Source organism: Heterostelium album, assembly GCF_000004825.1.
Source record: "Heterostelium album PN500 unplaced genomic scaffold PPL_contig27, whole genome shotgun sequence".
NCBI classification, from domain to species: domain Eukaryota; phylum Evosea; class Eumycetozoa; order Acytosteliales; family Acytosteliaceae; genus Heterostelium; species Heterostelium album.
Window position 1 is genome coordinate 82273 of NW_008805104.1, and position 27393 is coordinate 109665.

Consider the following 27393-nt stretch of genomic DNA (forward strand, 5'->3'; position numbering starts at 1 on the left):
AGACAACTTCTCAATAGATACTTCAGATGGTAGTTTGGTCGAGCTGATTGGTATTTTAGAGCTCAAAGTTGAGACTCTAAAATCTTCAAATACTATCTTTGGCATAGTATCAGTTTCCAATCTCATTTTATACAAATAAGATTAATTCTTTACAAATAAAATTTAATAAAATATTTGATTGTTTTATAGTTTAATGAATAAAAATATATAAAAAGATAAAAAGAATATTATAAACAAATAGAAATTGATAAATGAAATTAAAAAATAATAATAATTTACTTTTACCAAAAATTTTAGCTATCACAGAGTGAACTTAAATCTTCACTTTTGGATTTAAAAAAGGGGTTAGAAACTGATGGATGGAAAAAGTTGGTTGATGTGATTGAGTGCCCAATAAATAAATAACACACAAAAGAAATTGTTACAAAATATTTTATTTTAAGTTATTATTTAAAAAAAAAAAGTACTATTATTATTGTTAGACCAAGTATTCTACAAATATATATTATTTATCACTAAGATATGTAATTAAGTACTCTGGATAAGCACGATTATTTTCATAAACCATATAAACATAACTGCCTATAAAATATGGTTAAATTAATAAGAATTAGTAAACTGAGGAAGGAATTAATAGAAAAAACAAAACATACCTTGAGTCTCACCAGAAACAGTGTCAAAGTATTCGGAATATTCTTTGGTTTGTTCTTTCTTTGGTGGTTTTTTAAGATTTGGTTGGTTTGGCATGAGATGGATACAATCACCAATCAATACTCTCGCCAAGAACATCTGTCGATAGGGTTGTTGTCCAGGATATCCAGTTCGAGGATTTCTGTATGCATACTCATGAGAATATGATGCTTTCTATAAAATGGGATGATATTGATATTTTAATTAAAATTGGTCTTTGATAAGTCAATCAATAACTATTTTATGAAATATATTACCTTTGCAAAATAAGTGGCTAGACCCCACATTCCAGTTGCTGAATATCTAGATTCAAAACCATCTTCATCGTTGTAAATTAGCTCTGGACCGTTGTTTCTGGTTCCATGGAAAAGCATCATTTCATGACTTTCGATCTCTTGTTTCTTCATTTTAGGATTGATCTTCTTCACCATTTGATCACGACGAGTTGAATACTTCTCCCACAACAAATTGTTTTGAATCTTTTCGATCTTGATAATCGGGTAAACCGTATGGGATTGTGTTTCTCTGAATCTGGATGAAACTTTGTTCCACTCATCGGATGATTGCACCAATGAAACAATCTCCAAGTTCTTCTTGCCAGGCGTACCCCATGGATAATCTATGGAGGTATCGGGTACATTGGAAAACAATAGTTTCATCATCTTGTTCTCTGCATTCAAAGTATATTGAATTGGTCCATCCAGTTCGACCTTACATCTTTACTCTCTTTAATTTTACAATGATGATTTGTTGCAATCTTGTTGAGCTCTGATTGCAAACGTTGATATTGAGCTGAAGTAATCTGGACAATTCTCTTCTCATGGTAATTACTCTCAATCTCTGTCTTTAAGTATTCAACACATCTCTTTGAAGATTCTTCATTTGGGCAACTAATCAGAATAGTTTGAGTTGGTTCCATCTCTGAAACTGTACTATCTTCATTGTTGCCAACTTCCATGGTTCTTTGAGTTGGTTTGGTGGCTTCAACATAGTCATTGAACGATTCTTCATACGATCGTTGATGTAAACGGAATGTATTGGTTATTCTATTGTTGACATACAATGAAATAGTTGATTCTGGGAAATTGATTGTTGCATCTGGATTGTTGATACGAATTTTCATTGATCTTTCAAACGCCAAACCAATTTGATTCCCAATGTCTTGAAGGTAGACTTTTTGTCCTCCGGCACTCAAATAATACCATCCATATTGCTTCTTGGCATTCATCAAGGTTCTTTTGATTGGTCGTAAATTTCTCATGTATTTGGTGTTCATTTCAGTCATATTCACCAAATCAATGAGATATTTTTCACCATTCTTTTGCATGTTTAGATCACCTTGGACTTCCAACTTCTTTTCCTTCTTGAGGAAAGCAATTTCAATCTGATAGTTTTGATCTGGATCGAACGAAATAAAACTACCATCATTCTCTTGCCATTTCCATTGATACATTGGATCAAATGTTGCATTTGAATATTTGAATGGTTCTGCTTTTGAAGTTGTTGTTGATGTTGAAGTTGTTGAAGTTGTTGAAGTAGAGGTTGATGATTCTGTACTACCTTTTGTAATTCCAACTGCCTTGTTTTCTGTTGTCTCTGATTTGGAAAACAATTGGATGATATTGGTAAGAATTGAGGTTGTCTTCTTGTCAAGATACTCATAGAGATGCTTAAGAACTTCGTCGTCACGATCACAAAAGATGATCTTGTAGATCTTGCCAGGATTTTCTTTGATGAAATTCAAAGTAGAGTCGATAATACATTTGGCAGATGTTAACTTTGGAACACCATAGATGCCAGAGCCTATAGCCGGAATTGAAATGGTAAAACATTTGTTTTGAACAGCTAATTTGAGACTACTGTCGATTGCTTTCTTCAATAAATCTTGACAGACACTGACTTTCTTACTGTCCCAAATTGGAGCGACTGCATGAATCACCAGCTTAAAATCGAGACGACCTGGAGCAGTTGCCATCGCTTTACCAGTAAGAACAGGTCCATTCTTTTGCACCCAATCCGAGCATTGCTTACGGAACTCTGGACCGGCTGCTTCGGCAATCTGTGAAGCAATACCACCGTAATGTTGGAGCTGTTCATTAGCAGCATTGACAATACAATCTGTCTTTTCCAAAAGAATGTCACCACGATTCACTTCAAAGATTGTTTCACTAACTTTCTTTGAAATCAATGTTTCATTGGAATCTACATTCTGTTGGATCAACATCTTGTATTTATCAAGGAAATAGGTGTAGAATGTTGGTTTGAGCAGTTCAAGAGCAACTGGATTCGGAATGGATTGTCTGACTGTTGTGATACCCAATACTAACTTTGAAAGCCATTGGTGTAGGTCATCGTAAGCAGGTAGAACATCTTCTTTCACTCCACTCATTTGAATTGATTTATCCTTCTCTGTAAACTTTACTTTTGGATGCTTCGATTGAAGTTGTTTGAATTGCGCCAACTCGAATCTTGTAACGAGAATCCAATGGTAGTTGGAACGAACATCCATTCTCTTTGTGAATTTCACTTGATTCTTGATCATATCATTCAAAGATTCAATGGCATCGTCCATCTCAGCTTGATTCTTACAAAAGACCATGAATCGTTTCTGATCTTTCAAGTACTTAATCTTCAGAATATTGTTGGACTCCAAGAAACTCTCTTCGAAATCCATATGGTTCTTAATTGGTTCATCCTCCATCGAAGGCCATATCTCCTCAACTGGAACCAGACTATCGAGTAATCCCTTGATTTCGCCCCAAGAAGTAGATAGTGACTGACCAATGACAATAATATGATCTCTAGTTTCGGTGTATGCCATTTCCACATCGAATTTCTCATTCAACTCTTTTCTAAGTTCAACCAGACGATTGATTGAAAGAAGGTATGACGATATATCGTATCTTTCCATCTTCAAACCTTTAACTATCGATTTAATATGTTTCTTGGCTAGCTTGATGTTGGTGTGTTGACCATTGTAGATGATACTCTGATCTTTAGTGTCATACTTTAATTTTACATCGAATTCATTCTGGATTTTCATCAATCTCTTATCGGTGGCAGTAAGATATTGGAATTTGAATTGATCACCTTCAATTACATGACGCTCAGTCGTGGTGAAAGATGCACGTTTAGACTGAATCTCTGAAACTAGCTTCTTGACATCCGATTGCCATAGACCTTGAACCACAACCATCTTTTGACGCTGAAAGATTGTAATACGATTGGAATACTTGTCGCCAAAGAACTTGAGAATGAATCGTTGTTCTTCGATGGAAACCGAATTAAACTCATAGGCACGACCTTCATTCATGTACTTTAGTTCGACAATCTTTTTCTTTAGGTTCTCATAGTCACGTTCACGGTGAATAAACAATTGAAACTTCACATCTCCATATTCTTCTTTGAATTGTTCTTCATCTTCACTATATTCATCATTTGAATCTTCATCTGATGAGATATCTGAAGATGAAGAAGAAGAAGATGATGATGTTGTAGTTGTTGTTGTTGTTGTTGTTGTTCTATTGATTTTAATGAGAACAAATAATGATTAGAAAACACATTTTCTTTCGGTTTAAATAAATATAAATTAATTACATACCTTCTCGGTCTTGGTTTTTTAGCAAATGGATTGTCAAAGCGAGTGTAAACTATATCATCCTTGAAGTAATCTTTCAAAAAAGGAGAAATCTCTGTCATCAGATTTTTCGCAAATGATTTTGAAAAATTGACTTCTTCGATCGACTTCTTCATTTTCAAAACGTGATCCTGTGCCTCTTTTACTTTCTTTTCATCACCATTGATAATCAATCCATTCTTAGTCTCGGTTACAACGACATCATGGAAATCAGACTTGATAAGAAATTGGAAGAAAAACAATTCGGCTTGTGACATTTCCATCTCTACACGAGTGTCTTTCTTCAAATTGGATTGAATCCACTGTTTAAAGTTGGTAAGATTCTTCAGCCCACCACATATTATCATTGATTTCTCACCGAGATGGAGACTAACTGAGAACTCCTGTCTGACTGACTCTGGAATAAGTACTAACTCCTTAGGTGGTAACTCATGTTCTTCGACTTCGACCTCTTTCAACAACCTTTGGATCTCCATAACTTCATTGTCAGCACCAGAGAATGTGATGTTAATAGACCATGCTTCTTTACCCTTTTTCTCTGAAATGGAATAGTTAATCGATTTACTGTTGGGTAGTTCTTTGAAGATCGAACGTATCATGGGGGACAACAAATTCTTCTTGATATCAGTGTCAACTCTAAAGAAATAATTGATTTCTTTGATATCGTTGATCTTTTGTTTGAGTTGCTCTTGTGCTTCGTTGATATTATCTAATGGTGATGACAATTTCAATGAACAATTGGCACCATTCTTTTCCATCTCAATGCTAACATTGAATTGTGTGTTGATTTGTTCCAGCAGTCGCTTCATTGAACCTTCCAACAGTTTAACTTTCAACTCTGGCACTTCAACCAATCTTGACGCAATTCTTCTGGTCTGATCTTCCTTATCGAATACCCAGAGTTGATGCATATGTCTTTTCTTTCTTTCATCTTTAGTGGCATCAGCTCGGAAATTGCCACACTTGATATTGATACTTCTAAGATCAAGAAGTTGCTTCTTCTCCTCTAGTGACGAAAATGGAATGATTAAATGTGATTTCTCATATCTAATCTTTCCAGTGGGTGCATTGATGAGCTTTTCAATTGTATTTCCTACATCCCAGAGATTTATACCTTCTTTGTATGGAAAGAGGTATGCTTTAATTGCTGGGATCTCTCCTCCAAACTTTTTAAAGCTAAACTTAAAACCATCCTTAGTCATAATAGTTTTATCAGAACGTATCCTTTCATGTGACTCTTTATCCAACTCTACATATGCAACCTTTGCACGAATTATAATAAATTTCACCTTGTATTTGGACTCTGTCAATATCTTGGTTAAATCAGATGGACTGATATTCTTTGGTATAATGGATGTTGCAACAAATCTATCTTTTTTTGGTTTTTTATTGTTGACAACTTGAGGTGTCGTGGTTGTTGTTGTTGTTGTTGTTGTTGCTGCTGGTGTTTTAGATTGTTTAGCAGTAGCTGGTTTGGGAATGGATGAAGCTGATGGAGAAGTAGTTGCAGTAGAAGTTGGTGTGGTAGATGGTTTTGATAAAGGTTGAGTATTTTGATTTAGTGGAACTTGCAAAGTAATCTCCTTATTGTTGGTTAAGATAGATAGTTTAATTGGTTGGCTTTTGAAAGTGATAAATCCACAAGTTTCATCTAGAGGCATTATTTGGAATTCTTCAGTACGAGTGATGCAAACTAATGTCTCTCTTAAGGTGGATGCCAGAACACCTGGCTGGGTGATGCGATAGGTAATAGTCATTCCTTTGTTGGGATTCGAACAGAAAGCACTCTTAACTGTTAATTTAATGTTGACTCCTGGTATCTCTATTTCCTTTTGCTCTTCTGAAGTCACTGTAATATCATCGAAATTCGATGAAAGATTGACATCATATTCACTCAGCACCAAATTTACACCATTGCTATTTTCAAAAATATAAACTTTGGTTTTATCTTTCAAAATTTCAAAAGAAATCTAAATAATATTTTTTATTAATATTTGGTATGTAGCTATTTACAAGTTGGTAGTCTTTTTCTTTTACTTACAATTTGATTTAATATCTTGATGGGCGTATCAGTGAGCATATCAAACTCACTAGGTGAATTTAAATTAAAGTTAATTGTATTAGTTTCACCATCTAGTTTGGCATCTTGTAGATCCAAATCGGTCATCAACTTTATCACTTGAGACAACTTCTCAATAGATACTCCAGTTGATAACTTTGATGTTGTAATTTGTATTTTAGTGCTAAAATTTGACACTCGATAATCATCAAATACTATGATTGGTGCGCTAACAACCTCCAACCTCATTTTAAAATATATTTAAAAAAAATAAATAAACAAATACCTAAAAGAATAAAATAATAAATAAATATAGAATGAGATAATTATATTTGAAATGTACAAATATATTGTGTGGTATAAAAATTATGTGATACACCAAATCAAAATAAATTGATTAATCTTTTTACTAAAACAGAACTTAAATTTTTGCTTTTGTGTTCAAATTATAGTGGAAAGTTACATAATTCGATGATCATCCTTTTTACCCCAATAAATCTAAAACACACCATTGAGATTCAGCTGGTTGTTATTCATTTTTTCAAATTAGAAAGATTTTGATGATTTACCCCGCAAAAATTAAATATTTAAGTTCTCAAAGACTTTAATGAAAGGTTTTGATTTGGTCGTTATTCGAATATAAACATTTCTTTTAATGGATATTTTGATTTCAAGAACAATCAATTAATTGTTAATGATTTCAATATTTATTCTTTTGATCTTACAAAATATAACAATCAAATTTCTCAATAAAAAAAAAAAAAAAAAAAAAACAAAAGTTATTTGATTTTTATATTATTATTATATTATATATATTTTTTAATTATTAATTTTAGATGGATCAGCAGCCACGTATTTTGGTAGTCCTGTTGATTTGTCGATGAGCGATTCGGATTCATCTAGGATCTGTGGACCTGGACCAATCTTTGTGTGGAGGATATATTTGAGAGAATCGGCAAAAGTGACCTCTGGTGCAAAGAGAGTCTGGATATTCTTTGGTGGTTGATAGTGTTCGATCTTTTCGATGTTGGACTTGTCGCTGCCTCTGTAGTAGGTGGAGAGATCGGAGCCTGGGAAGTGTTTGGTGAAGAGTGCCAACGCTTCGACGACGTTCTCCTCGGGCAAGTAGATGCAGGCGTTGGGACCGGCGTCAAAAGTGTAGGCGCACTTGATCTTTCCACTCATTTTGTTGTATTTGTGAACGAGGTTCATGATGTAACGCGATGTGTCGTTGAGGTAGTAGATGGCCGGGTCGGTAGTGGCGCACACCTCGTGGAAGTCGTCGGAATCCTTCATGGTGATATCACCGAATGTCTGGAAATCACGTGCCTGAATCGCAGCTTCGATGTCACGCATACGCTGTGGCACGATGGTGGCGCAACGCTCCTTCATCATCGGTGAGGTGGCGGCAGATCTCTGCATTCCATCGGTCGACGATGTCTCCTTCTTCTTGTCGTTGACGACGAGCACAATGATGTTCATCTCTGGCCAGTGAGTTTCCGGTGCAACTTGGACGGCGATCGAATCGGACCCGTCCGACTCGGCACCCATCTCCCACTTGACGAAACCACCGTAGACACTACGGCATGCACTACCGGAACCGATACGAGCGATCGCAGAGATGTCTCCACTCACTCCGTAGAGTTGTGCCAAAACGTACACCAAACAGGCGTATCCACTTGCCGAACTTGCCAAACCGGCTGCGGTTGGGAAATTGTTGATCGAACAAATGTGAACGAAATGTTTCTTATCCATCAATTTAGTTGCACGTGATCTGATCATTCTCAATACATTTTGATAACGTGTTGTATTGATATCTTCTTTCCTTTAAATTATTAATATAATATGTGTTGTTTTTTTTTTTTCAGAGTTAGAAAAATTGTAATTTTTCGTGTTTGAAATTATTTCTAAATAAAAGTGGTGACTATATATATATGGTATGTTTTTATATATAACATATATGTAATATTTTTATATACATACTTTCCATTCAACCAAATTGCATCTTCAGTGAAATTTTCAGATGCTACGGCAGTGGTTGTTGTTTTAAGATCGTCTTGATGTAAAGTACCACTGAGCGATGAATTGAGTGGTAAAATCAATTTTTCATCTCTCTTTCCCCAATATTTAATGGTTGCAATGTTAACTGGTGCTGTACAAGTAATTGATGACAACATTTTTTTACTACTACTACTCTTAGACAAATAATAATAATACTAGTTACTTTCTTCTAATTTCTTAAAATATTTTAAATATTTTAGATAGATTTTTATATTATAGTGTATAGTGTAATATACAATTAAAATATATGTGAAAGATAAAAAAAAAGAGAGAAGAAGATACTACTTTTTTTATTTATAAATTTGTTTTGTTTGGTTTTAGTTTTTTTAAAAAAGGAAAGATGTTTTTTTTTTTTTTGAAAATTTTTTTTAAAATAAGTTATATGGTATGATTTTTGGCTCATTTGATCATATTATTAATACCCCCAATTTGTCAAAAACAAAAAAAAAAAGATAAAAAAACAACAATCTTGCTCATTGGTTGGTGCACTCACACCTTTATCAAAATCTCGTTGAGTAAATTTTGTTTTTTTGTCAAAACTATTAATTTTTATAAGATCTTTTATTTATAAATTGAAATAAATTAGTTGTCATCCTATTAATTGTTTTATGTGTGTCTATTGTTTGTTTGTTGCCTATTGCAATTCATATCATATTAATAAAAACAATCGCTTAAATTATTATTGAATTATTTTTATTTATTTGTTTTTTTTTTTAAAAAAAATAGCTCATAGTTCAATTTTTTTATTTTTATTTTTTGAATTAATCCATAATCCAAGAAGTCGACTGAAACAAGAAAACAGTTTGTTTTATTGGGTTTTGTTTTTTTTTTTTTTTTAATTTTTTCTATGAAATTTGGTTGACAGAGATTGTTTGATGTTTCATCTCCATAGATTCTATGCAAAAAGAGATTGGGTAGTTGAACGAGAGAGACACACAGAGAGAGAGAGAGTAATTGTAACAATTATAATGCATTGTCGATAATCCCACCAACTGATATCATTCATATCTTGTTATCTGTTTTCAACAACAACAATAACATTTTTATTATTATAAACGAATTAATAATATTTATTTTATTAATGAAGTATATATATATCTAATTATTCTATCTACTTTTCTGTCAAGATAATTCTTTTTTTTTTTTGTAAAAGTTTTGTTCAATCTAGATTGAAGAGGGTTTGAATCTATCTATTAAGTAATCCCTAAGTTCTTCTGGAGTAGATTTAAATGGACCTGGACCACTAATATCATAATTCATTAGTTATTATTTTCGAAACCTTTCTATCCATTCATTAATACTTACCCAACATAAGAGAATTTCTTATTCTCCAACACAAAAAGACGTAGAGGAGTATTATCATATTTTTCATTAAAATTATTGTCAATTAAATCGACTAGATAAGGAATGGAAACAGGACTAAATTTTTGCAGTGCTTCAACAATCTTTAATCTCTGTTGATTTAATAAGTAAATAAAATGTTATTGTTTGTATTATAAGTCGATATTTTCATTATTTCATTCATACCTCTTTCATTGTTTTTGGTTGTTTGTGAGCTGTACTGATTTCATCACCACCTATAATCCAACCGTCGGCAGTATGTACTTCCGCCGTATATACAATGTAGAAGTCGCAATACTCTGCAAACTCATTGGCTATGGCCTGGATCAATTGCAACTTGTTACGGAATGGAATACAAGTGAAACTACCACAGTAGAGGACAATAGGTTTGGCATCTAGCTTCTCCATCATTCTATAGAGTGTTGTGTTTCCCTTCAAGTAGTACTCTATTTTGTCTGAACCGGTTTGGTAGTCTAGTAGAATCGCATCGGGACAGGTGTCGCCAGCCACTGGATAGCTATGTTTGTGAAACACATAGCTAAATAAAGACCATAGTTTATCATAATTCCCCCATAAGTTACTGGTTACAGTATTCCAGTAAAACCAAAGTGGTGGATTGAACCCATTCCTATAAATTGGAGGGATACTCTTCAAAATACTCTCATATGATTTATCATCTACAGCTTGATCTTGAATACAATTGGTACTACTATCCATTTCTTTTTGATCTGTCAATGATAAATAAATTATTAATAATATTAGAAGAATATATAAATAAATTAAACTAATATTATATATATATATTATAAATAATATTATTATATATATATAAATTAATTAAATAGTTAAATACCTCAAATTTCATAATTTTAACGGTGGTATATTAAGTGCATGTTGAAATAAAGAAAAAAACTCCTTTCATTTTTAAATCTATTATAATTAATCTTTTTTATTTACTTTTAATAATATTATTTAATAAAATTATAACTCATAGTTTGAAGGTAATGTCAATTAGGTAAACAAAAAAGAAATCATATGATTTCTTTTTTGTTTTTTTTGAATTGATAGTGATTATTGTTGGGTTTTCAAAACATATGAGATAACAGAGTGGTTGATGACAGAGATTGTTTAATATTTCATCTCAATAGCTTCTAATTAAAGATTAGGCAGTTGAGAGTCATTACAATGTCAATCTACCAACTGATATCTTGTTATTAATTTCTTAAAAATAGTATTCTTTTTTAAATAATGAATTAGTTATTCTCTAGGCCTGTTCTTACTTGATTCACTGTTAACTCTAGTTTGTTGATGGTAGAGCAGATGCTTTAAATCTCTTTGTTAAATACTCCTTAAGTTCTTCTGGAATAAATTTAAAAGGACCTGGACCACTGAAATAATTGATTAATTAAATGTGATATTTCAAATCGATTAATTAATTTATATAGTTTTAATACTTTACCCAACATAAGAGAATTTCTTATTCTCTAATACAAAAAGACGTTCTGGAATAGCATCATATTTTGCATTGAAACCATTGTCAATTAAATCAACTAGATAGGGAATGGTAACAGGACTATACTCTTGTAATGCTTTAACTATATTTAATCTCTGTTAAATTTGTAGAGTTAAAAAAAAGAGGTTAATTATAAAAACATATCCTTTAGAAAAATGAATAGGATTATTTCTTACTTCTTTCATTGTTTTTGGTTGTTTGTAACATGTACTGATTTCATCGCCACCGATAACCCAACCATCGACGGGATGCATCTCAGCAAGATACAATATGTAGAATTGGCAATACTCTGCGAATTCATTGGCTATGGCCTGGAACATAACCATCTTATCACGGAATGGAGGTCAAGTGTAACTTCCACAGAAAAGAACAACAGGCTTGGCATCGTTCTTCTCCATCAGGCTGTAGAGTGAGGTATTTCCCTTCAAGTAGTACTCTATCTTGTCGGAACCTGTCTGGTAGTCTAGTAGCATAGCATTGGGACAGGTGTCGCCAGCCACTGGATCAATGTGTTTACGATACATATGGGTATAGATATGCGATAGTTTGCCAAATCCATACTTCCAAAAGTCACTAAAGAAAACATTGAGCAGCTCCCAACGAGATGGATGGAATCCATTCTTATAAACAGGATCTATGTTTTCAAAAACACTATCGCATTGCTTATTAACTACACATTCTTGTCCAGCAACACCACTACAAGATTCAAATGAATCATTATCCTTTTTTAAAATGCTACCAGTATCCGATTCTTTTCTATCTATTTTTTCAGTCATATAAAAAAATTAAAAAGATAAAAAAAAAAAAGATATAAATATCTTATATATCTATATCTTTAATTTATTTATTGAAATGAAAATGAAAATGAAAAATGAAGATTATTATCAATGTAGATTTAATTAAATTAAATTCAAAATTCAATAAATAAATAGATAATTATTGTTTTGGTTTAACCCATTATCAAACAATGAAAAAAATGGTAATGGGGTGTTTTGTCATTTTATCAAAGATTTATTGGTTGGTATAGGAATTGGTCAGTGACATTTTTTAATTTGAAAGGTTGAATTAAAGCTTATTAAACCTCTTTATGTTCATTTGTTTTTTTTTTTAAATATTATTATAAAAAGATATTAATTTATTTTATTTATGATGACGTTGATGTGGTAGTTGTGGTGGTTGTTGTGGTAGTTGAAGTTTCTGATTGTGATGATGATGATGATGATGATGATTCTTGTTTTTGTTGTTTTAATTTTAATGCCATATCTTTAAGAGCTTGTTCTTTCAGGTGTAACTTTTGTAGTCTGGTGGAAATCGATTCTTCATTGTGTACGTAGACCGGTCTTGTAAATCTAACATCTTCACCGGTGACCTGTTTCTTTTTCTTGTTCTTCTGAGACTTTGTTTTGGCAATGACATTCTGTTGTACATCGTAGTTACTTTCACTCTCTACACTGACGTCGTAGGTCATCTTTTTCTTCTCTTTGATTACCGGTGCGGTTCCGTTGGCGGCGCTCAAAGCTGCTGCTGCCGCTTCAACGGCGGACTTTTGTTTTCTCTGGAATTTCTCGGCGTCGTATCCTGGAGGTGGATGACAGTAGAGCAGCTTTCCGGCGACAAAGTCCTTCAATATGATACGGGCGGCACGCGACTGGTCGGGAGCACCGTGCACAGTCATGAAACCACGCATGTACGCGTAGACCGACAGCACCTCGGCACCTGTGGGGGGACGGTCTTGTGGCTCGTGCTCCTTTGGCTTGGGGATACCGATGGAGTAGACCTCCTCGATGTAGGAACGGGCGACCTTCTCACAGATGGCGTCGACCGGCGACACAAAGTCACGCAACTGGTCGATTGGCAGCAGACCGTTGATGACCATCTCTGCCTTGGACGACAAAAGTGTTGGGAAAACTAGACCCGGACAATCGAGCAGAACGACGTCGTCGTCGACAATGATGGTCTGTACGTATTTTGTTTTACCGGGTGTTGGCGCGACGGCGACTTTCTTCTCACCGTAGAGCACGTTGATCGTACTGGACTTACCGACGTTGGGATAACCAGAGAGACCGACAACGATACGACCGTCGAAACGATTCTCTTGGAGTGGCGCGGGACACAGTTTCTTGAATTCCTCGAGAATCTCTTCGCGAGTGTAGATCTTGATTTCCTTGTCTTCGGCGGCGTTGTTTCCCTCGATGGCGCGACGTGTCTCTTCGATATCGATGTCGGCACCCTCATCGATCAAACGGTAGATCTGCTTCATCTTTTCAATCTTTAGCTGCTCTTTGTGCGCAGAGAAGAATCGATAGTTTATATTCTCCGAGGCAAAGTATTGTGCCCACTTTCTACGCTGTGCCTTTGTGAGAAGATCGGCCTTGTTCACAATCAACAAGTTGGTCTTCTTTACATTCAGCTCCTTTGCGTATCTCTCGAGATCCGGTGAACGGAACAACAATGGATTACGAGCATCGACAATCTGCACCAAAATATCACTCTTTTCTGTAACTCTCCAAAGTTGTTTCCAGACTTCCGGATTCTTTTCGAATGGAGTTATAATTAAACCTTCATCTTCTTCCAACCTATATAGATCAGTTGTTAAATATTATCAAGTTAATAAAAGTTGATTTGTTTTAGTTTTGTTTCTTTCTTACTTTGCTAATGATCTTCTCCAATTGTAGAATGATGTTTTCTCATTTTCAAGGAGTTGTTCGGTGGTTGTGTTTTCATCCCAGTACGGTCTTCTTGGTACGGTCAATGAATTCCAAAATTGATTGTTCTTTTCCTGTAGTTTCTTGTGCTCCTGTGTCTTTGCTTCTCTTTCTTCCTTTGAGAGTACAGTTGAGGTTGTCTTCATCAACACAACTACATTCTGTTTCTCTGCTTCGAAAATCTTTTGTTCCATCTCTGAAACCTCCAAGAAGTTCGCCAACTGATTGTTCTGATCTGTATTTGAATATAATTTCTTTCTTTCATCTTTTGGATCTATATCAGTTGTATACATCTATAATAATAGTAGATAATAATAATGATCAAGAAACAAAAATATTAGTTTCAATCTCGTCATTCTCCCAAACAACAACAACAACAACGACATACAGCAACAGTTTCTTGATTAATATTTCTACCAAGTTTCTTATTTCTTGATTTAATCAATACACGACCAAGAGATGCATCACTTTTCTTTGATTTTGGTGCCATCTTTTATAATTTATACTGTGTGTTCGAGCGAGTGATAGATAGAAATCACTATTCTGATACTATTTATCTTTTTTAAAATTTGTACAAAACTAAAAAATATATATATTTAGAAAATAATAAAAATAATAATTATATTTTATTTGATTTTATCTATAAAGTAAATAAATAAAAAAATAAAAGAAAAAAAAGGTATTTATTCTTTTTGTTTATTGTTAACAATCGTTGTTTTGGTTCTTTCGTGTTTTGTGAAATTTTCAATTTTTTTTAATTAATTTATTATTTAATTTTTTTTTATGAAAATTGTGTGTGTTGGAGAATGACGGAAGAGAAGCAGAACACAGCAAAAGAATAAGTTGTTACTTTAAATGTGATTATATTATTATTATTACAAATTTGATGTATTTATTAATGTGGTGATTGGTTATTGTTATTTATATAAATAAGTATGTGTGTTGTTGTTGTTGTTGTTTTTTTAAAGTGTTTTAAATTCAGTACTTGTAACTCTCCAACCAAAGTTTACTTTCTTTTCGATTGTTATCAATGCGAATCTGGAGAATTTAAGTGGGCCTGGGTTAACTATTTGTGTTTTACGGTGGGTTGACATTCCCGGACTGAAGTGGGTGTGACCGTGAATGTTTAGGAAGATCTGATCGTTGTGCTCCGCAATGAAGGTGTCGAGTAATTTGCTACCGCTATGAATCGGTTCGACCGATGTATCGAGACGATCGATTGTGGTTGTCGATGAGTCGGGTCCGACGTGTGTCATCAGCAACACCGAGTCATTCTCTTTGATGGAGCCGGACGACGACGCTTCTCTCCAGGTGGCGTCTAGCTCTGACTTTAGCTGAGAGTCACTCTTGAACGGATAGCCTACCCATACTTCTTTGTCACCGCGGTAACCCGGGAGACTTCCACCAAGACCGAGCAACACTAGATCCTCAGCGATTCTAATGGTGTGACGATGCGCATTGCGAGCAAAGTTGGTGAGACGCGGACGTTTGTCGAGTGCGTTCAACAGCGTTGTTTTGGCATCGTGGTTACCAGGCACATAGATAACATTGTAGTGTATGTTCTCTAGCATCTGTAGAGCGGTACTCATCTCACCCTCACAGACATAGACCTTCTCCATTTGATCCTCTTCCATCGGATCGAAATTTGCAATATCTCCACTACACAATACATAATCCAATCTAGATCAATTACAATCACAATCAAATATAAATAACAAAGTTAGTAGTTGTATATATACAATAACAATAGAATATTACATACTTTTCTTTATTTTCAGATATATATTTACCAAGAGCATTTAGATTTTCATAATGTAAATGTAAGTCTGTTGCTAACAATATTCTTAATTTTGTTTTATTAATATTATTATTTTCCATTTTTATTAGTATTTATCTATCTATCTATCTATCAAGATTATTAAAGCTAATTGATTTGCAAATTAATATTATCACTAAGATCAATATTTCTTAAAAAAAATTAATTAATTTTAGATGAACATGTGGTGAGGTGGTAATATCAACATCAGTTGTTTACAAAGTTTTTGAATTATTTTACACTTTTATTAAATATTGTTATTGTTATTATTGTTGTTGTTATTGTTGTTAATAGAGTTATTTAAATTATTAGTACTATTGTAGTTGTTGTTGTTGTTGTTGTTGTTGTTGTTGTTGTTGTTGTTGTTGTTGTTGTTGTTGTTGTTGTTGTTGTTGTTGTTGTTGTTAGTATTGTTATTAATACTATTGTTGTTAATATTATTGTTGTTGTTGTTGTTATTTGGTGTATTTAAGATGTTATTACTGTTGCTACTACTATGTAAAAGTTGAGATGTAATGTTTTTACCATCTTCAATGATTTTGAAACCAAATGATGCTCTTATATCTTGTGGTATCAATTCGAATTGCTTTCTAGTTAGTTTTGCCTTTTTGAATAGACTTTGTCCACCATTCTCATTGGTCAATGTTCCAAGAGTATTCCAATCCAACAATGCATTTCTTAGATCTGCACTTGTAAAATGACAATTATTCAATCTAGACACACAGCAGTTATTATAAAAATAGAGGTTGTATGTTAATATATATATGATATATTATAGTTATTGCTGTTATAATTATTATATTGTTACAATAAATAATAACTTACTTTGCACCTGTAAAATCACAACCTGTTAGATCAGCCTTTTGAAATTTGGCATGTTCGAGGTTGGCATTCTTAAAGATACCGTTGGTGATGATCGCACGCTGAAACAACGAGCCTGTACATGCTGCCTGTGTGAAATTCGTAGAGTGTAGATGACAGTTATTGAAACTGGCGTGTGAGAGATTAGCTTTGACAAACGTCGACTTTGAAAGTACACTCGATGAGAATATAGTATTCTCTGCCACCACCAAATTAAAACAACATTTCTTTCCAGTTGACTTTGATTTTTAGTTAAACAAAACAAAACATAACAAAACAAACAAAAAAAAATTAATATTACTTGATTACATTTACAATTACATTTATAAATCTACTAATCTCTTCATTCATACATACATGTAAGAATGTAGAAAAAGAAATTCTACATCTTTCGAAATCACACTTTGAAATGATACTATGACTAAAATCTTCTTTTATGAAATCAATAGATGATAAATCAATTTCTATCTATAATAATAATAATAATAATAGTTAATTCAATTGAGTTGAGTTAGTTAATAAATAAGTTATGTTTGTTTAGTTGTTGTTTAGTTGTTGTTTTGTTTTGTGTTTTGTTGTACTTACAATTCTCTTGTTGTTGAATTTTATATTTCCTTTGTTGAGTAGTACCTCTTTTCTTGTAAAGTCAGACTTGTTGTTTAACATCTTCTCGATGAGTTTGGTGAGAGAGTGAATCTGAAAGAATTGTGCTTCTTGCAGTACACCCTGTATCGATATACCGTCGTCTATTATCAGTTGTTTCGATGTCGGTGATCTAAGATGATTGAGCAGCACCCTAAAGTATTTGGGATCGCGATCAATTAGGAACGCGCCATTCTGATCTCTTCTCGATGATTGTAGCTTACAATCTCTACTAAACTAAAAAAGTAAAACAAAACAAAACAAAACAAACAAAAAAAAAATAATTATAAATAACTATTCTTATTTGAAGAACAAACAAACAAACAAACAAACAAACAAACAAATCAATCATTTATGACAGATATAAAACTAATTTGTTTGTTTATTTGTAAATAGCAACTGCTAACTTACCATTTTATATAATACAGAATTTACATCATATGTTAAAGTTGATCGTGTGGTATGAAAGATTTTCCCACCCACATTGATCTTTAACCATTCATCGTCTTCTAAATGTAGTAATTCCATTTCAAAGTTAATGATAATATCACCACCTAATAAACATAACAATATCAATCAATAAGAACCTAAAAAAAATTGTGTCGAAATTAAAATTTAAGTTTTAATCAAAAATTTTTTTTTCCTTTTTAGTCATTACATAATAGAAGAGGTTCTAATAAGAATCATAGACAGATAGTACGATAAATCACTAAAATCCCTGTACACAAATCACTTTCAATTTGATATCAAATCTATCTTAACTATAATATATAAATTTATTTTTTTAATTTTATAAGATTTTATCTGATTTTTTTATGTAATGGCGTTACTGGTAAAACACCAAAAAATTCTTTGGTTTGTGAAAAAAGTTGATAACATTCTTGACAAACTTAGAAATAGTATCAAGATTCGTCGTTTTTTAACATTTTTTTTTTTTCTTCAATGACAATATTAATTTATAATATCAATTATAATTATTATGATTATTAAATATAGTATAATATTAAATAGTAAATAAATAAATAAATAATATAGACCATATACATGTATATTTAAATGATTTATTTTAAATATTTAATGTTGCTTTCAATTTTGTTATTTTATTTAGTTTCTGGAAAAGTATATAGTAATAATATTATAAATATTGAAAAAAATGTAAATGTAAATATTAAAACATTTTACGTTGACTATCGGTCGAATAATCAATCGAGTTTCTGTGGTGAATCACCACTTCCAAACCAGTCTTGTCAATCCATTCAAAGGGTGCTTGACATTTATAAACAATTTCATTTCGCGGATGGATTGAAAATTGTTATGGCAAACGGAACCTATAATTCCAGTGGTAATAGTGAATTATCGGTATTCGATATTGATTTGACAATTGGAGGTGGTGAGGGTGGACAAAATAGCGGTGGTGTTGATGATGATTTTGGTGGTCTGAAGTGGGTACAGATAGATCTTGGTGGAAAACAATTTATAAATATGTCTGAGCCAAAGGATGGGAAACCCGAGGGTATTTATACACGACTGACTCTGAACAATCTTTTGTTCAGAAATGGTTATGCTAGCGGAGAGTTTGGTGGCGCTGTTGTGTTGTCCAGTCATCTCCACTCGAAGATCTCGCTCACCATAAACAATTGTACTTTCATAAACAATACCGCAGAGTTTGGGGAACATTGGGGTGGTGTGATCACCATTCGGTCATCGTCTATTGTGCCGGTTAACTTTACTCTACGAGGGTGTCTCTTCCAAGAGAACAATGGAAATTCTCGCCAGGTTATATTTGCCGATCCGTCCAATACAGTCATTGAGAATTGTAATTTCTCAAACAACAAAGTATCTAATTTCATTGTAAATATTGGCTTTGGATCTATTGTTATAAAGAAATCTAGATTCATTGATAATATCATAGAGAAAGGTTCCTTTGTTAAGGCATTTAGTAATAATGGCTTCAAACCAGCTGTTATCATTGGTTGCAGATTTATTAATAATTCCGTAAGCAGTCCTGCTCCGTTTAATGGAATGTCCACTGTATTTTACATATGGCAAACATCATCAGTATTCACCAACAATCTATTCCGGTCAAATGTTAATTGTTCTCAAATACACTTTGACAATACCATTGTAATATCAACAAGAATCTACAACTCTACATTTTCAGAAAACATTGGTAACTCTGGAGTCGGTATCTACTCAAGATACGGAACGTTATTCATCGCAAATTCAACATTCAATAACAACACTGGTTACCTAGGAAATCATCTCTATATCGACGGTGCCAAGAAAGTTAGTATTCTCAACTCTAGCTTTAGCAATAGTCCACCATTAAACTTTGGTGATGGTCAATCAATCTATTTATTCTATGCTAAAAATGTTAGTATTACCCATTCAAGTTTTTCAAAGAATGGCGATATCAATATATATTGTTACGCTAGTCATGTATTCACACAAAACAATACGATGGGTGGAGATTCAAAGTTAGTTAAATGTGGTGTTAATTGTCATGTTCGAGGTCAGCAAGAAGATTGTTTAAACAAAGCAGATTCAAGCGATAATTATCCCAATCCCAACGATAAACAATCAACCTATGGTATATTAGTAATGTCAATAGTAATATTAGTTTCATTAATAATCGTGATGGTCGTCATATATATTAGACTTAAAAAAAGAAATTATAATAGACTTGTAAATTCAACATTAGATAGTGAATCACCAAATTTATTAACAAATTAAATAAACTATTATTACTGGGTGAACATGTGATTGTTATTCTATATATGTATATATTTATATTGTTGAATCTGATATCATGCAATAGAGTTATCTTTTTTATTAATTTAAATTTTTGTTTGAAAAAAAAAACAAATAAAAATAATTAAAATTCCTTTTTTGATTCAATTTACATCTTTTATTTTGATTTATTGATTCGACTGTCTGTAAACCTTCCTATTGTAATTATAGAAGATGTGTTAATTCTGGTGAAACTTGTGGAGGAAACGATATAGCTCTATGGTATGTGTAATAAATAAATAATATTATTCTTACTACTATTATTGTTTTATTAATTAGTTAATTTTAAAATAGAGGACCTATTTGTTATCACCATATCGATGTCTTGTAAATATTTATTTGATAAATGAATAGTATAAATAATTTCTTTGTTTATTTATTGAATCACATTATTTTTATTTTTAATAATTTAGATTGGAACATGTCAACAACCGGTGAAACAAGGTGGAAGTTGTGAATATACTTTCGATTGTAATCATATGGAGGGCGATTACTGTGTTGAGACAGACCCAGGTGTTAAAGTTTGTTTGCCAGCCAACTTTGGTTATTTCAATGAAGAGTGCACTCGTCAATCCTATTGCATTTTGGGATTGGAGTGTAATACCGACAATATCTGTGATGTAGATAATGGAACTTGTATCCCAATAAGAGTGAGACCCAACTAGTGTATCTTATTCTCCAATATCAATGATTGTACATCAGCATTGTGTGTGCCACAACCCAACTTGAATCCACATTTCGGTATCTGTAAGATAACAACAGAGGTAAGTGATCCTTATATAACAACAAGAACAACATGTGATTTCTTTAAGAATCAATATGTATGTAATTAATTAAAGATCATTGACAAGTTTATTTTCGAGTCTAACTTTAATATGTTAATATTATTATAAAAAGTGTATTATAACAAATGGAACATCGTTTGGAAAGTGTACGAATTCACCAGAACCAACATATAGATTATGTAACAGGAGAGAGGAGTGTAATCATTATGAATTCTGTCTATGTGATTTTCAATAACCCACGAGCAAACGGTAGTAACTGTTACAAATTATTATCTGTATGTTAATCGATTCTATTATTAAATGTATATCATCATTATTAATTTTATTATCTACTGTACATATGTTTAGATTATCATTAGTATTGTTATTATTAATGATATAAATATCTTTTGCACAACTATTGTTTTTCATATCTATCTTCTTACACTCTCTGACAATATTTAATATTTGATATAATAAATATTAATAAAAAAATTATAGAAAGGAGTTTTAACTTTACAAATACACTTTCAATTTAATTGTATCAAAAATTTTTTTTATTACATGAGAATGAAGTTTATTTTCTCACACCTTTGATGATGGCAACGATGAAAAAGAAAAGAGAAGCGAAACAAGTTGCAAATAAAAATGCCAATGCCAAAAGTGGATTGGTATTTTGATCGTTGCTGTCAGATTGTTCATTTGAAGATGAACCTGAGTAGGATGAAGTGGTGGTGTACCAACTCGATGTTGATGATGAACTGAAAGATGGCCATCCAGTTGTGAATGATCCAGTTGTCGATGAGAAAGTAGACCATCCGGATGTCCATGATCCAGATGTTGATATTGATGATGTTGTTGCCCATCCTGATCCATCGGAACCTGTTGTGCCTGATGAAAAATCACTTGTTCCTGATGAGTATTCAGTTGTTCCTTCGGTTGTGAAAGATGGTATGGGTGTTTGTGTTGGTGTAGGTGTTGGATCTACCATATTATCAATTTGTAAACAAGTATTTGGAGTTGTTTGTGAGCCAAAGAATAATTGTGAATTGATTGGACAATCATCTCTATTGTTCAAATTTTGAATATTATATTTCAAATAATTGGTATAATATGGTGGGAAATGTTGATATACACTAGGGTATAATAATTATATTGTTTTTCACATTAGTTATTTTAGATTATTAAAAGAATAGCTGAGAGATAAAATAAATATAATGGATTGTATATAAAGCATGATACCTACAAAGTTGGTAAAAAGAATTTACCACCAATCAATCGAATGGAGCTTTGGGAATTGAAATATATACTGGCGGAAGTAGATATTCCACGATTATTCTTAAATATCGCTAGTGTTAAATTGAACGCACCACTTTCACGGTCTTGTACTTGAGTTGCCTGATTGTATGAAAAACAATAAATTAATATTTAAACAAGTTTGTAATTAAATGATACTTACAATTCCACCACCATAAAGTGCAATATTATCTGTGAATAGCGAATATGATACATCAAATATAATAAGTCCTTGAGTATTTTGTCCTAAATACTAATTATTATTAATTTATTGTTTCTATGTTAGTAACTATTAATCGAAATAAATATGAAATATAAATAGATAGTTACCAAAGCACCACCATATCCATTAATTGCTTTGTTGGAATCAAAGTTATTGGAGTAAAGTCTAACATTTCTTTCAGAGCAAACTCTGACTGCACCACCACTACCAGTGATAGCTGTATTATAAAGGAATACATTGCTGTTGATTTGAACATTTCCGAAATCTGAATAAATGGCACCTCCATGTTGATTAGCAGTGTTGTTAGAGAAAATTGAATTATAGACATTAATTGATGATCCAATTGTATAGAGAGCACCACCGTAAGAACCTACATTATTGTAAAATCTTGAATTGAAAACATTAAGTGATGGAGTACTATCCAATATTCCAATAGCTCCACCTATAAGTTTTATGAAAAAGTAATAATATATGTTAGTTGAATTGAATATATTAAAAATGGTGATGTTTAATGGTTAATATATTTACCAGGTCCATTTGATGTACAATTGATGAAAAGTGAATCGGTGACAGTTGCAGAAAGTCTGTAGAGGGTGACAGCACCTGATTCAATGAATTGACTGTTGGAGTGAGCATTTCTAATTGTAACATTGTGCAAATTGAGTTCGGAAATTCTGTTATTCTCCCCATTCATATAGATGCAACTTCTTCTTTGAGTGTTCTCGTCATAGCTTGCACAATCAATTTCAATACTTGAAATATTGACTCTAATTTGGGAATCTGTGACTATATTTAAGAAATAATTATCCTATTAACAATAAATATATAAATAGTTATTAGTTGGTAGTTATTTAAAAAAATAAAAATTTTAATTAAGATATGGATTAAATATTCGATTTATTTTAATTTTGAACAGTTTCTTCTTTACTTACATAACATTTAAAAGAGACACCTGAAGATACATTGAATGGTTTGATATTGACGAATAGATCGTTACTCAAAGAGATTGAAGTGGGTTGAACACAATCATAGACACCATCTTTAACCAAGATATTGTAGGTTCCGAATTGTTGAGCTTGACCTGATGATAAACATGCTGTGATCGATGGACATATCATAACATCGTATTGATTGTATGTTGTACAATCCATCGAGTATTTATCATTGTTAATTCTTTGATCTACAATACATCGAGGAATCGATGAGGAGGCAGCATCGATATCACTTGATGACACTGATACTGACCATGAACATACCAACAACAATGTTGATATAAATATAATACTTTTATATCTATAATTACTAATAATCATTTTAAATTCACAATTATTAATTAAATTAATTGAATAACTATGATTTGCCTTTAAAAGAACAGGAAAAAGGAATAAAAAAAAAAGAAAATGTGGTTAAGCTTTTTAGGTGAGTCACAAGCCGATAAGAACTAATTTTAAACACAGTTTTATCAAGCACACAACCCTGCACTTTAAAAAAAAAATTTTGAGCCCAATATCCAACAATAATTCTAAAGATAATAGTTCAGTACATTCCATTTCGATCACAAATAGAACTAAATTTTTTCTTTGTGTTAAAAATATCTATTTTGTTAAATATCCAGATTTTTGATCCAAAAAGATTCTTTTTTTTTTTTTGATGTTGTCATTATATTATTGGAAAAGTTAGGTTATAGAAATGATAATTTATTTTACAAAAGAGGAATTATAAAATATAGAATCTAATTTGGAAAGCAATTAATGAAAGAGCAAAATATAAACATTTGTTAATATCGCTTGATAATTGGGAGCCCGAGTTGGTTAATGGTTTAATTACTTCTGAACCATCATTTCCACTTCTTTGGTTAGGATATATCTCTTCTGAACTTCCACTTTTTGTGTTCAATTCTTCAGAACCTCTTCCAGGTAAGTTAAATTCTTCCAAACTGCCACTAGTAGTATAATTCTGAGAGTTATTTCCTGGAAGTTCTGTAGTGTTAAATACATTGTATTCAATCTTTAAACATTTACTCAGTATTGAATTTGGATAAAAGAAAACTTGCGAATCGAAAGGGCAATCTTTTGAAGTTTCATTGAAATATTCGTATTTTAATACTGTGTCATAGTAGTCTGGGAAATTCTTTGTACTATTTCAAAATTTAATTAATAATTTTTTTAAAAATTTAAAAGTTATACCTTTATCTACTTACTCTTTTGAAGAAATAAATCTACCACCCGTAAAATTTATATTTTTATAATAGATATTAGGGAAATATATACTGTCTGCTGAAATTAAAGCATCATTACCTATAAATTCAGTACCAATAAAATCAAATACTCCTGTTGTTGTAATTCCCTAAAAATAGTATTTAGAATGTTAAATTGAGTAAATTATTTAACAAATGTTTTATGGATCTTACAATTGCTCCACCAAAAGCAGCAGTGTTATTTGAGAATCTTGAATTAGTTATTCCAATAGAAACATTTAATGAATATGAAGATAAAAGCTAAAATATTTTTTAAAAAAGTTAGATTAACATTAAAATTGTTTAAATTTAATACTATATTTACCAAAGAACCACCAAATCCATTTGAAGCTGAATTCAACTCAAAAATATTATTATTGAGTTTTGAATTATCTGATTTAATAGTAACTGCACCACCACCTTGATTTGCTTTATTTTTTGAAAAAAAGCAATTCGAAATTTTAGTTGACATGGTTGAGTAGAGTGCACCTCCATTGAAAGTTGCCGAATTATTTACAAAATGAGAGTCATTCACCTGGGTACTGATACCTGGACCGGTATAGATAGCACCTCCATAAGATCCTTTATTATTTATAAAAGTAGAATTTGAAACTGACATTGTACATCTCACGTCTCCATATACACCAATAGCTCCACCTATAAATTTGTATTAGATTCGTATATATATGTTAAATATATTTTTAAAAATAAATACCTTTTGACGAACAGTTAATAAATTTAGAATTTATTATTTCCAATGACACTCCAAAAAGAGAAACTACACTTGATTGTTCAGAATCATTTATTATCAAAGCATTAAGAACTGTAACATTGTTCAATTTCAACTTTGAAATAGAAGAAGGGGAATAGATTTCTTTTTTTATATAGATAATACTGCTAGTAATACTAGGGTCATTCGAAGTACCATCTATTTCAATTCCTGTAATATTTACTTCTAATGAGTATGAAGTTGTTAAATTTAAGAATAAATTATTTCCCTAAAATTAAAAATTAATTTAATATTATATTGTATTAATTAATAAGCTAGATGAACTTACAATACATTTAAAAGATACTTTTGATGATTCATTGAAAGGTTTAATATCAATAAATAAATTACGGTCTAACAATATCGGTTTGGTTTGAACACATTCATGTATACCATCTTCAACCAAGATTTGATACCTATTGAATGTCTTTATATAATTTGATTGAAGACAAGCTTCTATAGATTGGCAGACTAAAACATCTTGTTCATTGTTCTTGCAATTCAAAGAGAGTGCACCGATATCTCTTAGCTTCTCGACAATGCAACTTGGACTACCTTCTCTTACATTAACATCCCTAGCTAATACTAATAAACCTGAAAACACTAAAAACAAAATAGAATAAATAAAAAAATTGAAAGTTAATTCTAATTGACATTTAGAAATCAAAAAACTAGAATAACAATGATTTATATCGGTCAGCATAACCCAAATTAATATTTTTAATCTATCTGTTGACATTATATAAAAAAAAAAATTCAGTTGTAATCTTTTCATCTTCACCAGTTTTTCAAAAAATATACAAATAAATTAACACAAAATAAAATGGGTGTGGTAAAACACATATGTGTGATCAATAGTCATCCACAGAAGTAAAATGTAAAAAATTAACAAATTTTGTTTTTTTCTAGTTAATCTTTCTTCAGAGTCTCCTGTAACTCCTCATACAGCATATCCGTCAATACCAATAAGAATTCATGAGAATCTAGTTGTTCTCCTCTAAAAGCTTCAAGTTTTTTGATCCAACTATATTAATATCTTTTGCTTGGTCGAAATATTTTAATAATCTAGATTCTTCAAAAACATTAAAGTTTGAATAACAGAATGAATAATAATAAAATATCTAGATATCATCAATAAAGGAATCCCATACACTCCTCTTTAAGTTTAACAAAGACAATTAGTACTAATACTAATATTATCAATTCGATCAAGTAAATCAGACAATAGAGAGAAATAAAAATCATGTTTCAAAATTAACATAGTATACTATAGTACAATACAACATAACATTGTTGGATCATTACAAACTAATTTTACTAAATCCATTCCCCGACCTATTGAAAAGACTTGTATAAATAAATTGGACATTAAATTGTGTAGAAAGAGGGTGACTTTGAAATATTATTAATATAACAATTCTTTATTTTTAAAACTAATTTTTTTGTTTTTATTTTAAAAAACTAGTTAAAGTATAATTTTAATGGTGAGAAACATTGCAAAGACCTCAAGGATTAGGTAATGGTTCTTAACAGTAAAAGTCACAGATATCACACCGGATCAAGCTTCACCAATTACAACAGAAAAAGGAACTTAGGTCCAAAACTATTAGAGTTTGAAAATAATGTACCACCTCTAAAAATTGTGAAAAACAGCCACAACCACTATCATTGAAAAAAATTTCACACATGTATTTAAGTTTTTTTTTTTTTTAAACAATAAAAAAACTTTTACTTATACATTTGTAAGACAATAGCTTCCAAAGAGAACAATATTCTTTCGATTCAGATCTGGTGGTATTGTAGTCAGAGTTGTTGTAGTTGATGGTGTCATACATAATTTAGATGATTTTCGAGTTAGGAAAGGTCCTAATATCTCTTCTACATATTTAAGTATTATTCTTATATGTAATTCATTGATTTTGTTGGTATGACTATGATTTCTATTTGGAAGTGATTGCGGGGTGGAAATGGTAGAAATTCATTGGGATAT

General features: G+C 31.6%; 10 protein-coding genes across 10 annotated transcripts; 1 reads left to right on the forward strand and 9 right to left on the reverse strand.

Moving 5' to 3' along the window:
• Positions 1 to 505: 505 nt before the first annotated feature.
• pARTg (U box domain-containing protein) lies at positions 506 to 6635 on the reverse strand (the record flags this gene model as incomplete). The annotated part of the gene is made up of 6 exons (XM_020571076.1): positions 506 to 582; positions 654 to 864; positions 948 to 1178; positions 1406 to 4211; positions 4292 to 6297; positions 6369 to 6635. 6 exons carry the CDS (start codon positions 6633 to 6635, stop codon positions 506 to 508), a joined length of 5598 nt encoding a protein of 1865 aa, XP_020426665.1.
• A 570-nt stretch (positions 6636 to 7205) lies between these two features.
• mvd (diphosphomevalonate decarboxylase) lies at positions 7206 to 8563 on the reverse strand (the record flags this gene model as incomplete). The annotated part of the gene is made up of 2 exons (XM_020571077.1): positions 7206 to 8211; positions 8370 to 8563. The coding sequence occupies 2 exons, from the start codon at positions 8561 to 8563 to the stop codon at positions 7206 to 7208; spliced, it is 1200 nt and encodes a 399-aa protein (XP_020426666.1).
• Positions 8564 to 9611: 1048 nt separating this feature from the next.
• On the reverse strand, positions 9612 to 10505 carry dio3 (thyroxine 5'-deiodinase; the record flags this gene model as incomplete). The annotated part of the gene is made up of 3 exons (XM_020571078.1): positions 9612 to 9690; positions 9753 to 9901; positions 9975 to 10505. 3 exons carry the CDS (start codon positions 10503 to 10505, stop codon positions 9612 to 9614), a joined length of 759 nt encoding a protein of 252 aa, XP_020426667.1.
• A 580-nt stretch (positions 10506 to 11085) lies between these two features.
• Positions 11086 to 12077, reverse strand: PPL_00032 (thyroxine 5'-deiodinase; the record flags this gene model as incomplete). The annotated part of the gene is made up of 4 exons (XM_020571079.1): positions 11086 to 11176; positions 11248 to 11396; positions 11478 to 11605; positions 11819 to 12077. 4 exons carry the CDS (start codon positions 12075 to 12077, stop codon positions 11086 to 11088), a joined length of 627 nt encoding a protein of 208 aa, XP_020426668.1.
• A 368-nt stretch (positions 12078 to 12445) lies between these two features.
• On the reverse strand, positions 12446 to 14496 carry PPL_00033 (uncharacterized protein; the record flags this gene model as incomplete). The annotated part of the gene is made up of 3 exons (XM_020571080.1): positions 12446 to 13877; positions 13950 to 14299; positions 14395 to 14496. The coding sequence occupies 3 exons, from the start codon at positions 14494 to 14496 to the stop codon at positions 12446 to 12448; spliced, it is 1884 nt and encodes a 627-aa protein (XP_020426669.1).
• Positions 14497 to 14968: 472 nt separating this feature from the next.
• Positions 14969 to 15884, reverse strand: PPL_00034 (uncharacterized protein; the record flags this gene model as incomplete). Its single annotated transcript, XM_020571081.1, has 3 exons — positions 14969 to 15072; positions 15184 to 15665; positions 15769 to 15884. 3 exons carry the CDS (start codon positions 15882 to 15884, stop codon positions 14969 to 14971), a joined length of 702 nt encoding a protein of 233 aa, XP_020426670.1.
• A 185-nt stretch (positions 15885 to 16069) lies between these two features.
• PPL_00035 (BTB/POZ domain-containing protein) lies at positions 16070 to 17853 on the reverse strand (the record flags this gene model as incomplete). Its single annotated transcript, XM_020571082.1, has 5 exons — positions 16070 to 16511; positions 16648 to 16860; positions 16985 to 17151; positions 17269 to 17562; positions 17737 to 17853. 5 exons carry the CDS (start codon positions 17851 to 17853, stop codon positions 16070 to 16072), a joined length of 1233 nt encoding a protein of 410 aa, XP_020426671.1.
• A 451-nt stretch (positions 17854 to 18304) lies between these two features.
• On the forward strand, positions 18305 to 21135 carry PPL_00036 (uncharacterized protein; the record flags this gene model as incomplete). Its single annotated transcript, XM_020571083.1, has 6 exons — positions 18305 to 18335; positions 18434 to 20010; positions 20410 to 20442; positions 20529 to 20751; positions 20818 to 20936; positions 21013 to 21135. 6 exons carry the CDS (start codon positions 18305 to 18307, stop codon positions 21133 to 21135), a joined length of 2106 nt encoding a protein of 701 aa, XP_020426672.1.
• Positions 21136 to 21456: 321 nt separating this feature from the next.
• PPL_00037 (uncharacterized protein) lies at positions 21457 to 23711 on the reverse strand (the record flags this gene model as incomplete). The annotated part of the gene is made up of 6 exons (XM_020571084.1): positions 21457 to 22015; positions 22126 to 22277; positions 22339 to 22428; positions 22506 to 22840; positions 22927 to 23206; positions 23331 to 23711. 6 exons carry the CDS (start codon positions 23709 to 23711, stop codon positions 21457 to 21459), a joined length of 1797 nt encoding a protein of 598 aa, XP_020426673.1.
• A 403-nt stretch (positions 23712 to 24114) lies between these two features.
• Positions 24115 to 27238, reverse strand: PPL_00038 (polymorphic membrane protein repeat-containing protein; the record flags this gene model as incomplete). The annotated part of the gene is made up of 7 exons (XM_020571085.1): positions 24115 to 24535; positions 24599 to 24744; positions 24809 to 24895; positions 24960 to 25291; positions 25350 to 25632; positions 25693 to 26006; positions 27136 to 27238. The coding sequence occupies 7 exons, from the start codon at positions 27236 to 27238 to the stop codon at positions 24115 to 24117; spliced, it is 1686 nt and encodes a 561-aa protein (XP_020426674.1).
• Positions 27239 to 27393: the final 155 nt, after the last annotated feature.